Genomic DNA, 15,586 nt, shown 5'->3' on the forward strand with positions numbered 1-15,586 from the left:
TGTGCAGGAGGCAGCTGATCAATGTTTCTCTCTCATCGATGTTTCTAACTATCTCTCTCCCTTCCTCTCTGTAAAAAATCAATAAAAATATAAAAAATAAATAAATAAAATAAAATAAAATGAGCCTCCTCAGGTGATACAGAAAGAGCTGCCTGCCTACAAACACAAACAATAAGATGGACTAAAATAAATACATGCAGTCCTTCCTCTGGCCCTAAAATAGCAGGTCTCAAGGTTGCAGTAACAACAGCAGGAGACAGAACTTGCGGAATACAGCTCCGGGTGAGGGTGGGCTCTGCGGTTAGCCTGCCTGGCTGTGAGGTGCAGCCACAGCCCAGTCACTGGCCAGGCCAGTTCATTATCCTCTGAGCCTCAGTGTCTCCGCATCTATAAGGTAAGGATAGCAATAGTGCCGAGTGCATGTTGTGAGGGTTACAAGAGAAACACATTGATAGCACTTTGAGCTGTGTCTGGCACCTACTACATACTCCATAAATGTCAGCCATTATTATTATTATTATTATTATTGTTATTACTAGAGGCCCAGTGCATGAAATTTGTGCACAGGTCAACAATCAGGGCCATTCGGGGCCTTCCTTCCCCCAGCTGCCTGCCGGGGCCTGCCTTCGTTCTGCACCGCCCCCTGGTGGTCAGCGTATGTCATAGCCAGCGGTCGAACCCCTGGTGAGTCGAACTCCCAAGGGGACAATTTGCCTTTTATTATATAGGATTATTATTACTATTACTTCTCATCCATTCATTAACTTTGCAAACTAGGCAAGTCTCTTCACACTATGGGCCCAAGTTGCTTCATCAGTAAACTGGGCAATGGTAGTACTTTATTATCTTGAAGTAGGGCTGGGCCATCTAGTCTGCTGAGGCCTATTGGAGCTCTAACACATAGTCGTTTGGAGAAAAACTCTCTGATCTGGAATATTGAGGAAACAGCCCCTGAGGGCATGACAGAGGGGGCTCACAGTTTGCTGTTGCTGAACCAATGACTTATCAATCACAATCAAGTTTCCAAATATCATTATATTTCCAAAGTTGGCCTAGAGTTATTTGGCATGAGACCAATGCTTTCCTTGGCATGGACGCTATGTTTGCTGGTCCGGAGTTAAAAGTCCTTACTAATTAACACAGCCCCAAGTCCAGTGGGAATCCGGCAATGCCAGGAGCTTAGAAACCACTTTGGCGAAAACAAAGATCAGAGAGAAAATAGAGAATAGAAATAACACCAGTGGCAAATGTTCCAAGTGGATGTCTTCCCACTCATATCTCATTAGCCATTTAATTCAGCTTCTTTATCTTTTTTCTTTTTAAAAAAATATATTTTTATTGACTTCAGAGAGGATGGGAGAGGGAAAGAGAGATAGAAACATCAATGATGAGAGAGAATCATTGATCGGCTGCCTCCTACATGGGCCCCACTGGGGATTAAGCCCGCAACCCGGGCATGTGCCCTTGACCAGAATCGAACCTGGGACCCTCCAGTCTACAGGCCGACACTCTACCCACTGAACCAAACCAGCGAGGGCCGGCTTCTTTTTCTTTTTAAAGATAGCACCCAGCCTCTTTTGTAGTATTTCCCCCTTAGTTTTTGGTACAAACAAGAGCTCCCAGAGAAGACAACCACCTCCCATCAGTCAGTCTAGATCCCTGCGTGAAATGCCAGGGATTGGAGCATACCAGCTTGGAGTGTGCTGAAGTTCTGGCCAGCCCATTCACTCCATTTCCAGAAGTGCTTGGCAGCACAGCGCACTCGGGCCGCATACTCTGTGGCGGGGGCCAGGCCGCTGAAGAAGTACTGACCGTCCACCTGGCTGGAAGCATTGTGCTGCTTGATGAAAAAGAAGATCGGTGAGCGCTCCCCACTACAAAGCCCAATCCCAGCACGGCACAGCCTGAGCTGGGGTAAGACTAGTTCTTCGGGAAGAAAAATCTCTACGGACCCCGTCTGAAAGTCTACAGTGAATTTCATGGACCTTTTTCAACCCTGAAAACCCACACCATTGGAACCCACAGAGAAATGAGAGTGCAGAGAGATTTTGCTCCTCTGGCCCTCTGATCTGGGCATCAAGGAGCTTCTGAAAATAGAGTAGTAAGCAGTGTCCTTACTTGTATCGCTCTTCCTTCACCATGGAGTTCAACCTGGCACAAAAACGTGGAAAAATTCCCCAGGGAATGGACCTTCCAGGTCATGGTGGCATTGGTGGTGCTTACACTTTCAAATAACACATTAAAGGGAGTCATTGGGTGAACTGCCAAAAAAAAAAAAAAAAAAAAAAAAAAAGGGTGGGGGGAGAATAAGGACACAAAGTAAAAAGAGTTCAAGCACAGATCCAAAAGACTTTGGTAAATAAGTGGTTCGTTTCCTCCTTTATTTATTCAGTAAGTAGTTTTGTTTATTTTTGAGAAAATGGCAAACAAAACCAGACTTCCAGCCAGGATGGAGTAAGCCAACTGCCACCCTTCTCTCTCACTGATTACATTAGAAATTCTGAACGAAATACAAAAAGAAACTACCCGAGGACCCCTAAAGTTAAATAAATCGGGCAGGTGGAGGAGGGGCGCCTGAACTTGAAGCAGCAGCCCATGGGGAGGACGTCACAGAACCCAGAGTCTAACCAAAATAGGAAACCGGAATGAGAATTACGGAACTGACATGAAGTCAGGCATTGTCACCGCCCTCGTTGTGAGGTTGAGCGGTAAGCTCGTGGGTGCTTATTACATTATCAGAACCGACCAGTAACGGGACCGTGGGCCACACATGCATCCACGAAGAGAGCTATAAATGGTAACTTTGGCTTAGGATGTGAATTGGGCAAAGACCGGCAGCGCATTCACCGCCCCGCACCTCCCCCACCCCCCTCTCGTGTACCAAACAAAGACACGGCCACGGCAGCTCTAGCCTCACCTCGGTGCGCCAGGTTGAAGAGAAGATTGACACTCCTCTTCCTGAAGTAGTTTTCAGCTATGAGTGTGAAGTTATACATTTGTGAGTCTTGAGCTACTTGCCAAGTACACCAGTTTTTTTGTTGACAGGATTTCTTTTTCCCGGAAAATCTTAAAAACAAAAACACAATTTCAGGGGTTACGCTCTGGTCAATGAGGAAGTGCATCCCGGTCTCCCTCGGGGGTGCTCAGTGGCTTTAAACCATGTTCCACATGAGCTCATCCATCCATCATCAACCAACGCTGATGACGAAAATACTGTTTCAGCAAGTTTGATTTCTGTGGTGAAATGTGGGACGGTGAGTCACCGACTCCCCCTCGCAGTTGGGGAAGACCTCTCCTTCATTTCCTTTGGATATTCTTAGTAAGTTGGAAATGAGGTAGGCGCAGCTGGAACTCTAATTTAAAAAGATGGAAGTATCTTCACGTCAAGATGAACCAACCATTCATGGTCTGTCTTGTCGTTTTGATGCTACACTTTCCTTTGATGAAACTCGGGTTGGATGCGCTGTGTACTGCGTCCAGCTAAGAGCTCCTAGGACTGTCAGGGAGGTTTTAAAATATCTGTTCAAATTTTCACAACATCTAAACGTGGCCTTTGTTGTGTTGTCACCAGGACTCAAACGAGGACGAGCCTGTCAAGAATGTAACGCGTTCACTTACGATTCAAATAAAGCGTAGCGTTGGGAGTGGTATATCCACACGTCAGTGTCGCTCCCAGGATCCCAAGTGCAGTTCAAAGTCCCAAAGTCCCGAGTCTCACAAGAAAAGCCCTTGGGCTCCTCAAGTACTTCTGTCCACCGGAAGGAAAGACAGACGAAAGGCCTCGTGAAATCAAAGGCCAACACAGTGCACATCTCTGCTTGGGGTCTGACAGCGAAAGGGTCCCTTGCATGGATGTGTCCCATATGCACGCATGTTGGCCCGTCTCCCCCCCGCCCCCACCCCACCCCCCTGCCCAGTGCTTTTTTGCGCATCATGGTGGCCGGCGTGCTGCTTGCTCAGCCCCGGGTGTGTTTGCTGGACCTTGTATGCCCAGTGCCTGCTGGTAGGCGCTCTGAGTGTTGCTCGGCAACAGAGCGAGTGAAAGAATGAAAGAACCAAGTCAGAGTTGCCTGGGGCTGCATTTCTGAAGCTGTGGCCGACAGAGAGCCTGGGGGTTACGCATGGGCTGCCAGGAAGTTGGTCAGATTTGGGGAACCTGCTACCCTCAGCAGCGCGGAGCTGGGAGCACCAGAATGGTGCCGACCGAAGAGGCCAGGCCAAGGAGCACAAACCAAGTGCCCAGGAGCCCGGGGAGGCCCTTCGTCAGGGAAGCAGCGAGGGCACAGTCGCAGATCTTGCCCTGATGTGCAGGGAAGGGCCGTCTCAAGACAGAACAGAGGAGCCCCGGGACAGGACGGGTGCACACAGAGCTACAGAAAACCCCAGTGCTCCCTCCCCACCGCGGCCACCCACGGGGGTGATGGAAGTGATGGCCTCGTGTGCTGAGTCCCTACTGTGTGCAGCTAGTAGCGCAGGGTGAGCCCCGTCCACCTTCACTAATCCTCACAACAGCGGTCATCGTCCCCCTTCCCCAGGGGCAGACACCAGCTCAGAGAGGCTAAGAAATGTGTCTACCTGGCAGGCCCAGCCTGGGAGAGAGTCAGCCCAGGTGCCTGGACCCCAACCCCAGCTGCCCCTCTGGGTGAAGGCAACGCGGGACATTTCCAGGTCATGCCCTGAGCTTTCTCCCCTTAATACTCGTGGTTTCTAGGCATCAAATTGCCAGCAGGGACCAGGCATCGACAGGAAATCCTGCTGGGATTGCTCCAGGGTTTCCTTCCCCGAGTCCCTCCTGGAAGACTTGGGAGGTCAGAGGAAACGACCATGAGTGGAAATGTGAACTGTGTTCTGGAGAAGGGGCCCCTCAGTTCCTTAGGAAGCGGGAAGAGGGCAGGGAGGAGGCGCATGCTTACTGGAGACAAAGAGAACCGTGCCCGGCTCGGCGCCGGTTTTGATGTCTGGGTCATTCTCACAGTAGAGGTTCGACCCCCAGGTACTAATGAAGGAAACGTTCGTCAAGGTGAACACAGACACGTGTGTGTCCAGCTGCTCTTTGGGGATCCGTTGGCCATTCAAGAGACAGGATACCTTACTCTCATTGTGCCTAGAAATGTAACAGATGGTGACATTGGATCCCTCCTCCACCAGCTTATCTATAGGGAAAATATGCGGCGGGCCTTGTCCAAGCAAACTCTGAGCTGCAAGAGAGGAGAAGACATCTCGGTGAGAAAGAGACTCAGAATCCAAACAGCCCCTCCCATCTCACTCTCTACACGCAACTTTAGCTGCTTCTCTTCTGGAGAAAATAGGGGCCTCGCTCTCCGCAGCAAACCCATGAACATGGGTGCACAAAACACAGTCCTGTGTGCCAGCTCCCAGTGTCACGCCAACACACGGCTGTTGTCCAGACCCCTTCATGTGGCCTCTGAGGACGGCTGAGTCATTGCTAGTGGGGGGGTGACCATGGCCTGCTCCGTGGACCCCAGCCACATGGGAGGCCCTGTCTTGAGTGATATGTCCATTATCTCAGGTCATCTTCCCCCTCCACAACCATAGGTCAGGCAGGACTGAGCCCAAGTTCACTGAGTGGCAAAGCCACAGTCACACACGCGAGGTCTGGCCAGCTCCACAGCCGCATCCTGCACAATCTCTAACCTGTACTGTCCCTCCTGCCTCCTCACAAATGCCAGCCACTCAGCCATCTCCTTGTGCATCAGCCTCTCCCTGTAGGGCCCACCTGCATGTAAGATCGCCGTCTCTCCCATTTTAAGCAGCAGCATCGTGCTCCCAGGCAGGCCTCGGCCCCATCTCCACCTGCCCCTCACAGCTGGCCTCCCTGGAGAGCCGCCTGCGCTTACCACTGCTCACATTCCTTCAGTCCCCACTCCCAAGCCCACCACAGTCCCGCTGCTGGCCTGCGAGGCACCCCAGTTGCCATCGTTCATGCCACCCATGCAGAGTGCCTGGCGTGGGGTGTTCTTTAAGGTCCTCAGGTGATTCTAACATGTGACCATGGTTGGGAACCAGTGCATGGAGGGTTAGGAATAATCAGGTTTCCCCTTTATTCTTGAGTTAGTTTGGAGATGATAGTTTGGAGAAGTATAGTGTATTTTTTATCAAAATAGATATGTTGTTTATGAAGTTCATTCTCATTACTGTGTTGTTAACCGTTGTTTTCGTCTATGAGCGTATCCCTCCAGCAGTAGGATGCAATGGTTTCTGGACCTTGGTGGTCTGGGTTGGAATTATGGCCACACCCCTTTATGGATTGATGACCTTGCCTGGGGTTTTTATAACCTATTTGTGACTCAGTCTCCTCATCTGTGAAGCAGGCAGATGTGCAGATGTGAGGACTCAGTATGTATAGTGCTTAAAACAGTGACAAGAATGTAGATTTAATTCTATTATTTAGTATTAAACTAATCCCTAGGCAACTCATGGGTTAATGTGTTATCCATTTGAGATCATAAACTGGAATCAGCACTTAATGAAGAAATGGTTCCGTTGGTTGGAATTCCAGATAACTTAGCAAGATATATAGTTGAGAGAACCAAATGATATTGCATAGCTGAACCATAAGAAATGGTGGCATACCCACTGTAAATTTTAATTATAACAAAATTAAATTATCAAAATTAAGTGATACTTAAAGTGTATTTATCTATAGTCTCATTACTCAAAGAATTGCTTTCATTTTTCCATATGTCCCTCCCTTCTCTCCACATTAGGGATACTGGCAAACTAACTGAGGGGTCAACGCCAGTCCCCCATCTGTTTTTTAAATAAAGTTTTATTGGAAAACAATCACTGTCATTCATTTCCATGTTGCCTGTGACTGCTCTAAGGACACAGTGGCAGAGCTGCACACACACTGTGTGTGTCATTCTAATACAAACATGTACAGCTCGTGTCCTGCTTGGCTTCCTTAGTCTTCCCTACACATTTGGAAATGAAATAAAAATGGTCTGGATTTGCATAATTATTTCAATGAATAGATTCAGAGGCCAAATCTCAGACATCTCTCTCCTGGGGCCTAGTTTCCCACCCACGCTTGTTCATTCCAATGGGAAATAAGCTTGTTAGTTCCAATGAGAGCCAAAGGAAATGACTGGTGTCCTGCGAGTACCACAAAGAGGACTATTGATCCCCAAATATTATATTAAACCCTTTCACTCTTTCATCACCTTGCTTCTTTCTTTTTTCTTAAACATTTATTTTTATTTATTTCAGAGAGGAAAGGAGAGAGAGATAGAAACATCAATGATGAGAGAGAATCATTGATCGGCTGCCTCCTGCACGCCCCCTATTGGAGATCAAGCCCACAACCCAGGCATGTGCCCTTGGCCGGAATCGAACCTGGGACTTTTCAGTCTGCAGGCCGATGCTCTATCCACTGAGCCAAACCAGCTAGGGCATCCCCTTGCTTCTTACCATCCACTTTCACCCATGAGCTCCAGCTGCTCCAGACCCTCTGCTGGGGGGCCCAGGCGTCATCCTCCTTCCCCCGTATCCTTACAAAGTGCATCGCACATTCCAGAGGCAGCTCGGATTCCCATGTCCAGTGCAGGGTCTGGTTCTGCTGCACAGTGGTGCTATAGTTCTCCTGGAAGTCAAGAGAAACCGTTGGGAACACAGCCATGCTGTCCCTGCAACTCCATAGCATGGGCCAGGACGAGCCATCCTTCCCAGCCAGCTCCCCGTGCTCCGACGACTCAGCGAGGAACCGGCCAGAGCCTCTTGCTTCTCAAAGACTCGGCTCCCACCACTCTGGGCCTCCAATTCCAGGGGGTCCGAGTGGAGCAAGTGAAAGGAAATGGAAGCAACTCATTCTTAGGGGAAGAGACCAGAGATGAAGGTGCTCACAGTGCTGGTCACACAGGACCTGCTAAGAAAAGTCTTGCCAGCTGGTAGAGAATTACTTGAGTCCTGCTTTCAAAAGTAAGCAAGATCGATGGGTATGGTGTTATGTTCATTTTTAGCCAGGGCCTGATCAGGTCAGACAAGTCTTGGTAGAGAAAGCAATTCTCATGGTGCCGGGAGTTCAAAGGTCTCCCAGAGGTCAACAGATGGCTCCCCATGTCTCCCTTAGTTTTTTTGTCTCTTCTCTTCTCAGAGATGGTGGCCACAGGGACCATATCCCTTCCCTCAAGCTCCATCTGTCAGAATCTTAGTTCCCAGAGATGTCAACCACCCAGGACCGGCTCATACTGTTCCCTGGGAAGCTCGTCCACGCAGAACTGCAGTTTGGTCATCCTATACAACTTTAGTCTTCAGCTTCCTAAGACACTGGGACTTTATTCTCTAACTAGAGGCCCGGTGCATGAAAATTCATGCACTGGAGGGGGTCCCTCAGCCTGGCCTGCCCTCTCTCACAGTCCAGGAACCCTCAGGGGCAGGAGGCGACCTGGCGATCAGGGGAAGGCAACGCCCCATCACACTTCGGTTGCTGCCACTGCCGGCAGCGCAAGCCTCAGCCGGCCCTGGTTACCTAAGCCTCGGGTGGCCCTGGGCAGCTGGGCAGCCACAATCTGAGGCTTGCCTGCACCTCGGGCTGGCCCTGGTTACCTGAACCTCGGGCGGTCCTGGGCGGCTGCGGGGCTGAGGGTGCTGGGGGTCTCTGAAGGCAGGCACACAGAGCAGCACCTTCCATCTTTGAGGGCGTGACAGTCAATTAGCATATTCCCTCCTTATTGGCTGTGGACTCCGCCATCTTTGAGGGCAGGGCCGTCAATTAGCATATTCCCTCCTTATTGACTGTGGGCGCTGCCATCTTTGTGATCATGTGAGGCTCAATTAGCATATTCCCTCTTTATTAGATAGGATTCTCTAGGCTTCCATAGCTCCTCTACATCTCACCCGTCATTCCAGGCTGCCTACAATCTACTCTGACCCCCCTCTCCCTGCAGGAATCTTCTCGGGACACCGCGGCCCACCCCCATTCTGCAATAACTCACTGTTTTCCCACCTCCGTGTGGGCTCAGCACCCCCATGCTCCCTCTGCCCTGGAAGCAGCCCCCCTCTCCTTCAGGAAGCCTTCCATGCTCTTTCCTCTGACTCCCTCCCCGCCTGCTCTCCTGAAGCCGCCCAGCGCACCGTGTGCAGCTGCTGGCATTCCACCTGTGGCTGTGCTCCTGACTCATGGCCCCAAGAGAGAGGGACCGTGGGGCAATCTTCACACCCCACAGCTCCAGGCACCCATGCAGTGGGCCCTCCAGACACCTGCATTCTGGCCGCACAGCTGGGAGACGGAGGCAACAAACCACTGGCGCTCGCTGGGGAAACTGAGTCAGCATCCAGGGCGCTAAGGGCCAATGGCAACCCCCGCAGTGAGGGGGTGGGCGATGCGCACGCACGTCGCACAGCCTGGAGTTGGCAAATGTCAAAGCCTTCCCTCCCCCGGAGCCCCGCCCTCCACACCTCAGTCACCTGGGCGCACCTCACCGCGCCCCTGATCGATGCAAAACTCCGACGTGTACGTCGTTTGTATTTTATTCAGTGTGTGGCATCCCTTCATTTCTAGATTATAAAACAATGTTGTTAAGTACCAGTTTAGTGGACCTGACCATTAATCACTATTTAAGTTCAAGTACATTTTGCTTCAATATTGTTCAATGTACAAAGAAAAGGAACTGTACCCATCATGGTGACCTTTCTATAATATCAACAAGCCACAAACTGGGTCTCCCCTCCTGCATCTCTCTCATATTTGGACCCTCTACCTCCACTGCCCCCACCCCCAGGCGCCTCTCCTCTGGACCGACCCCACAGCCTGCTGCTGGTCACACGTGGCTCCTCCTGTTCCCCACCCTGCTCTCCACAGCACACGCAGAGGAGGCTTTTTAAACACTTCCAGTCAGATCCTGCCACTCCATCTTTTCACTGACCTCGGGATGAAGACATTTTTTGGCTCAAACAGCCCTTCTTCCCCGTTGCTGGAAGTCAGGCCGCACCCCAGCCTCACAGCACTGGTCAGCGACCCTCCCTCGGGCAGGACACCCTTGTCGTGAGCTTGTCAGACCCTCGCCTTGAACAGCGCCCGGACCTGGGCTCATGGTCTAAGGCAGTGGTTCTCAACCTTCTGGCCCTTTAATACAGTTTCACATGTTGTGACCCAACCATAACATTATTTTCGTTGCTACTTCATAACTGTCATGTTGCTACTGTTATGAATCGTCATGTAAATATCTGATATGCAGGATGGTCTTAGGCGACCCCTGTGAAAGGGTCGTTCGACCGCCAAAGGGGTCACGACTCACAGGTTGAGAACCGCTGGTTTAAGGCCACGTGCTGAGTACCTCATCAGCAGGCAGTGGCTTGGCTTCTCCCCAACACCACGCGTGGGCTCCGTCTTACCACACCATGCTTGGTGGTGTTTACAGCCTTGGAAAGAGGAGAGAAAACTTTCCTTGAATGCATCAATCCTGTGATTTTTTTTTTTTTTAATGTGATGAATTGTGTTTGGGCTGTTTTCATGAACTGGTTAGTATGAGGTGGGAGGGTGGGAAGATGTGCTGATGTTGGGAGGTGAATAGCTCTCCGTAGACATGGCTAGTGTTATAATCAGAACACTAAACAGCTCTCACTGGGGGTAGAGTTATATACCTGCTGTCCAGTCTACGTCGACAGAGTCAGAACTATATTTCACTCAGACCTCAGATGCAACAATGAATGAGGAAAGTCACTGGAGGCTTTAAAATGAGTGGCCTTCCTGCTTTCCTGAAGGAGCTAGCCATCGGGACTCCTGGACTCCGGCCTCCACGGCCCGAGAGGAGTGGCCCTGCACTGAGTAAAGGGAGGTCCCAGTAACAACACGACCCGTGTCTGCCTTCTTTGCAGGCAGCTCCTCCACACCCCTCCAACGAGAAAACATGCGCCGCCCTCCTCCATCCCAGGAGAGTGCGTGAATGGATGCGCCGGCAGAGTATTAAGGTGCCCCAGACCATCCATGACCATTGAAAGGAACCAGCCAGGTGCCCGCTGCATGAGACGAGGAAGCATCAGGCAAAACGGACACGGCCATGATAGGAATCAAGACGAGCAAAAATCCAAGCAAGTAATTCAAAAGCGAAAGTGTGGCATCAGGGTTTTCCTCACTTAATTTGTTACAGGAAAAGCCACCGGTGATGGACCAAGGCCACCATGAAGAAGTGCTTTCCGGCCAAAACACGAAGGTGCCAGACTCTTTCTTCCTTGCTGTCATGTCAGCACAGTGCAAGCAAAGACTGACTGGAAGCCACGCTGGCAAGAAAATGTTGCCAGAATTACATCTTGTTGACAAAGTCTCTGGTGGAACGGGAAGAAAGAAGGAAGAGGACTAAGCTGGTTGATGGTCATAGACGGGGAGTCGGTACTCACTGGGACCGACCCAACAGCCTTCTGAGGGGCCCCGCGGGACCAGAGAAATGAGCTGTTCATGCGTCCCATCCAACCTGCCCAACCAAACTATCACATTACTTTGTCCCCGATCCTCTTCACTAAAAACACAGAAATGCGACTGTTTAGGAACACTGTTTTGCATTGCTAACGTGTTTCCATACTGGGATCTTCTGTATGTTATAAAAGAAAATTGGTGGCACCAGGAAAGGATTTTTAAAATATAGAGTCAAAAAAAACCAAAACTTACCACCCAGATGACATTGGATTTTTTAATTCTACTGATCTCGATCTGAAAAGCCATTTTCAATTCCGGATGAGTCAGGTTGTGGACACTCCATTTTAGATGCAAACGCTGCTGTGCGGAACTGATGGACACATTCAGCGATAAAGGTTCGGACGAGACTGAAAGACCAAAGCGAGACACGAAATGACAATGGGAGTAGGACTGGATAGCCACAGGTCAGTATTGTTCAATATCCTCAGTGTTTCGCTTTGAAAGGCACAGCTCACGTGAGCATCCTAAAGTCAGACACCTTGAAAAGCTGGGAGTTTAGAAATCACCGGGAGATGAAGAAATGAAGACTTAGATGAATGAAACCATTTGCTCAGCGATACACAGCAAGTTAATCTATTGATAAACAGTGAAACAAATAATACAAACAATAAATAATTAAACAAATTGCACAGATTTACCTAACAATGGAACAATAAAGGGCACTTCTTTGGACACTATAACTGGCTTGGAAATTCACAGCAAGGCTGAACAACAGGACTTGTTGCTATCAATTTCATATTTCTGGAAGTCAAAAATGAAAGCTCGTTTTGAAAGTCAGTATTTTGTTGTTCATTATATAGCTACAAAGTGGGAAACAGCCCATCTCAATGCACAGAACTTAAAACACCTCTGGCAAGAATTCACTGAACTTTCTGGATGAGAGCAGCACCCGCAACATATGAGGCATTTGGTGTGACATAAAATAATCGTGACAAGGTTCCTTGCTCGAGGAACGAACCTATTGGAGAGACACAACTGACTCTTGAAATGAGAGATTTTCAAGGTGTCTGACTTTAGGATGTTTTTAATCCTTGTGGAGCCAATGGCACCAGAGAAAGCGGGGTGCATGCAAAATCCCCCATCTTTCCAAGCTCTTATTTCATTTTGCCTGTTTGTTGTTGTTGGTCTCACTCTAGATTCAAATTCCCTGAAGGACAGAGGTTGATGCTTATGCGTCTTTGGATGGACTCTTGTCCCCAGCACTTGGCACAGTGTCTTGCCCATAACGCACGCTGATCTCAAATGACAGAGATCCAGGATCTCCGCGAGGTCTCAAGTGCCTGACAAGCATTCCTCACTAACACCTCCATGTGTCCTGCCTGGCCTTCTCTGCTCCCCGTGGCTGCTTCCCGAGGCCCTTGTTTGAGCACTGATCGCAGAGCGCTGTACAAGTCTGTTGTGTGTTTGTCTCCCCATAGACTGCGAGCTAAACAGGGGTGAGACCCAGGCTTACTCAGCTCAGTGAAACCAAGACCAATACCACCCCTGTCCCAGCACAGGCATCAGTGACTGCCTGCTGAATGAGCCAGCTAACTACTGGTATCAGCTTTATTTCTGGAAACTCTAGCAAACTACTGGATGCTGTGTAAGACGGAAGGGGAAGTCCTAGGCTGGCATAGGCATCAGCAAGTGTTGAGTGACTCAAATACTGGAGAGACATCCGTCAGTCAGAATAATTTGGTCAAAGGCCATCTAGGACTTCCTTGGGAAATAGTGGGGAAGGCCAAGGTCAAGTCGGAGAGCTAAAGGGATTTAGAGATGAAGTCCAATCCCATTGTTTCTCAGATGAGGAAATTGAGGTTAAAGCAAAAAAGGAAGTGACTTTCCCAAAACCGCACAACCTGACCAGAACCCAAGGCCCTTGGCCCTCTGCCCAGCGCTCTTTCCCCAGCGCTGCCCTGGAACATTGCCAGAGAGGCAGGCTTGGGAATCAGACTGACTTGGTTCAGCCACGGCCCCTCCTCCCACCTTCCCATCCAGTTTCTCTGTCTGGCCCCGACGCCACTTAAGGAAATAAACCATGGTCCATTCACAAGATGGGACTCGATGCAGCCATTTAACATAATGTTATTTCTAGAAGAACATTTAACCTCAAAGGTAACAACTCTCATTGTGTGTTGTATTAATCATCTTAATAAGGATATGCTATATTAAAGTACATATACTCGTAAGTATACAGGGGTGGGCAAAAGTAGCCTACATCTATGAGTACATAAAACAGAGTTTATTTTTCTATTATTTATTCTTGTATTATATACTTTTCCATACAAAGAACTGTAAGCCTACTTTTGCCCACTGCTGTATAGAGTATATTTCCCCAGTATACATACTTATGCTATATACAATATATACTCTATACTCTATGTACTTTAATAAGTATATATTTAACATAAGTATATGTACTCCAATATATACATATATACACACACTCAAATACATATATATGTATATGCATATATACACACACTTAAATACATACATATATATGTATATGCATGTATACACACACTTAAATACATACATATATATGTATATGCATACATACCTACACACACACACACACTTAAGTATAAATATCCCCAGTATAGACAGCATCATTTCACTTCTGTAAAGAAGTCTGCACATTTTCATCTTTATCTCTGTCTGTGCGTACACACACACAAGAGACTGGGAGAAAAGCCAGGCAGAGGCTACCATCCTGGTCTCTGGTGATGAGACGTGAGCCCGGGGCTAACGCAGGGAGGCCTGGCCCTGCTCCCTGGCCAGGGGAAGCTTCTTCATCTGAAACGGAGGCTCACACCTGGGCTGGTGGGTGGTCCCGTGGGAGGACACTAGCGTGAGTGGGGAGCCTTAGCAGGTACTTGGTCGGATGCAGCAGAAATGGAGGAAGGAATCCAAGTAGTGTAGGCGGGGACGAACACAGGATTACTTAGCAATGCAGGCATGCCCGGCTGAGAAAGCTGGAGGCAGAAACAAGGCTGGTGGGAGAGAAACAGGCAGGCGCATGTCTGGTCTAAACAACAGGAGCTGAGGGGGACAGAGAGCAGAGGTTTTGTGAGGAGAAGGCACACAGCAAATAGCCCTCGGGGCAGATAATGAGAATTCCCCGGGGAAGTGTGGTGCTGAAGGCTTGGCTAGGCGCCTGGGGTTCTCTGAGGTGGGACCCTGTGGCCAGCTGGGTCACCCTGAGATATTCCTGAGGTGGGGGAGGGGTAGACATACTACAGATAAAAAATCCTATTTCCTACCGTTCAGCTCCAGATTAGGGAAGGCACCAACAGTCAAACGATGATTTTTAACAAGCCATGAAAGTGGCATTTTCCCATGTGCCCTGAAGCTGAAAGAAGTCAAGCCAGACCTAAAGAATTTCAGACAGAAAACTGAACTCTTATCAGAACAAAATCTCCTTTTCTAAAAATTTCCAAATATCTTTTCATGGAGTTTTAAGGGAAAATTGCAAAGTTCTATGGATGTTTCTCGCAAATGTCTTCTTCATGAATCCACGGACAGGAGCTGTCTGGGTAGTTACAGAGAGCATGTGCCTTCCTCTGTCTTAGGAGGGAGTGCAGAGAAAAGTAAACACACGAACAGAACAGTTAGAGCTTTGTAAAACACAGGAGAAAGCAACATACACTTTATAAACCAACGGAAACGCTCTCAGCTCTAAGAATCCACCTTCAAACTGAAGTACCCATAAACATTTTAGAAGAATTGAATTCTTACTGACTTGGTTTATAAAGTTAATGTATTTCAAAATACCCTCCCTGGGGAAGCAGCTAAGCAATAAATGCTTTTCTTAAATCCACACAGAGCATTTCAGCACGAGCAGGGCTGTCTTGCAGCTCACAGCTTCTCAGTGAACGCGGCTGAGGGACACACAGCGTGTTCTGACTTAGTGGCCAGCCCTGGGCAGTTCCCCCGCCTCTCCGCAGCAAGGTGCAGAAAGATCTCCCTGGTGATGGCCATTTTCAACGCATCAGCCATGAAGTTCTGCAGGGTTAGGTCTACTCGCAAACGCCCCCATGGCCAGGAGGTCAGGGTTGAAGGTGACTTACTAAGATTAAGTCATCAAGATCAGGAGGCTTGTGACTAAGGTACCTGTTGTTACTCACCAATTCCATGTAATTTCCAAAGAAAAAAGAATTGTGCAACTTT

The 15,586-nt window shown here is 48.9% G+C and overlaps 1 protein-coding gene across 5 annotated transcripts in view; it reads right to left on the reverse strand.

The window, feature by feature from the left end:
* OSMR (oncostatin M receptor) overlaps positions 1-15,586 on the reverse strand; it is a 48,761-nt gene that overhangs the window by 20,518 nt on the left and 12,657 nt on the right. For 3 of the 5 annotated variants that reach the window (XM_059694906.1, XM_059694904.1, XM_059694907.1), the window contains 7 exons: positions 11,624-11,778; positions 7,432-7,603; positions 4,914-5,198; positions 3,619-3,748; positions 2,918-3,066; positions 2,119-2,261; positions 1,690-1,840 (listed from right to left, as the gene is read on the reverse strand). In XM_059694906.1, coding sequence (XP_059550889.1) covers positions 1,690-1,840; positions 2,119-2,261; positions 2,918-3,066; positions 3,619-3,748; positions 4,914-5,198; positions 7,432-7,603; positions 11,624-11,778 — 1,185 coding nt within the window. The remainder of the gene's footprint in view (positions 1-1,689; positions 1,841-2,118; positions 2,262-2,917; positions 3,067-3,618; positions 3,749-4,913; positions 5,199-7,431; positions 7,604-11,623; positions 11,779-15,586) is intronic. The other 2 variants (XM_059694905.1, XM_059694903.1) reach the window with 1 other exon arrangement.

The sequence above is a fragment of the Myotis daubentonii genome, chromosome 4, assembly GCF_963259705.1.
Source record: "Myotis daubentonii chromosome 4, mMyoDau2.1, whole genome shotgun sequence".
Classification (NCBI taxonomy): domain Eukaryota; kingdom Metazoa; phylum Chordata; class Mammalia; order Chiroptera; family Vespertilionidae; genus Myotis; species Myotis daubentonii.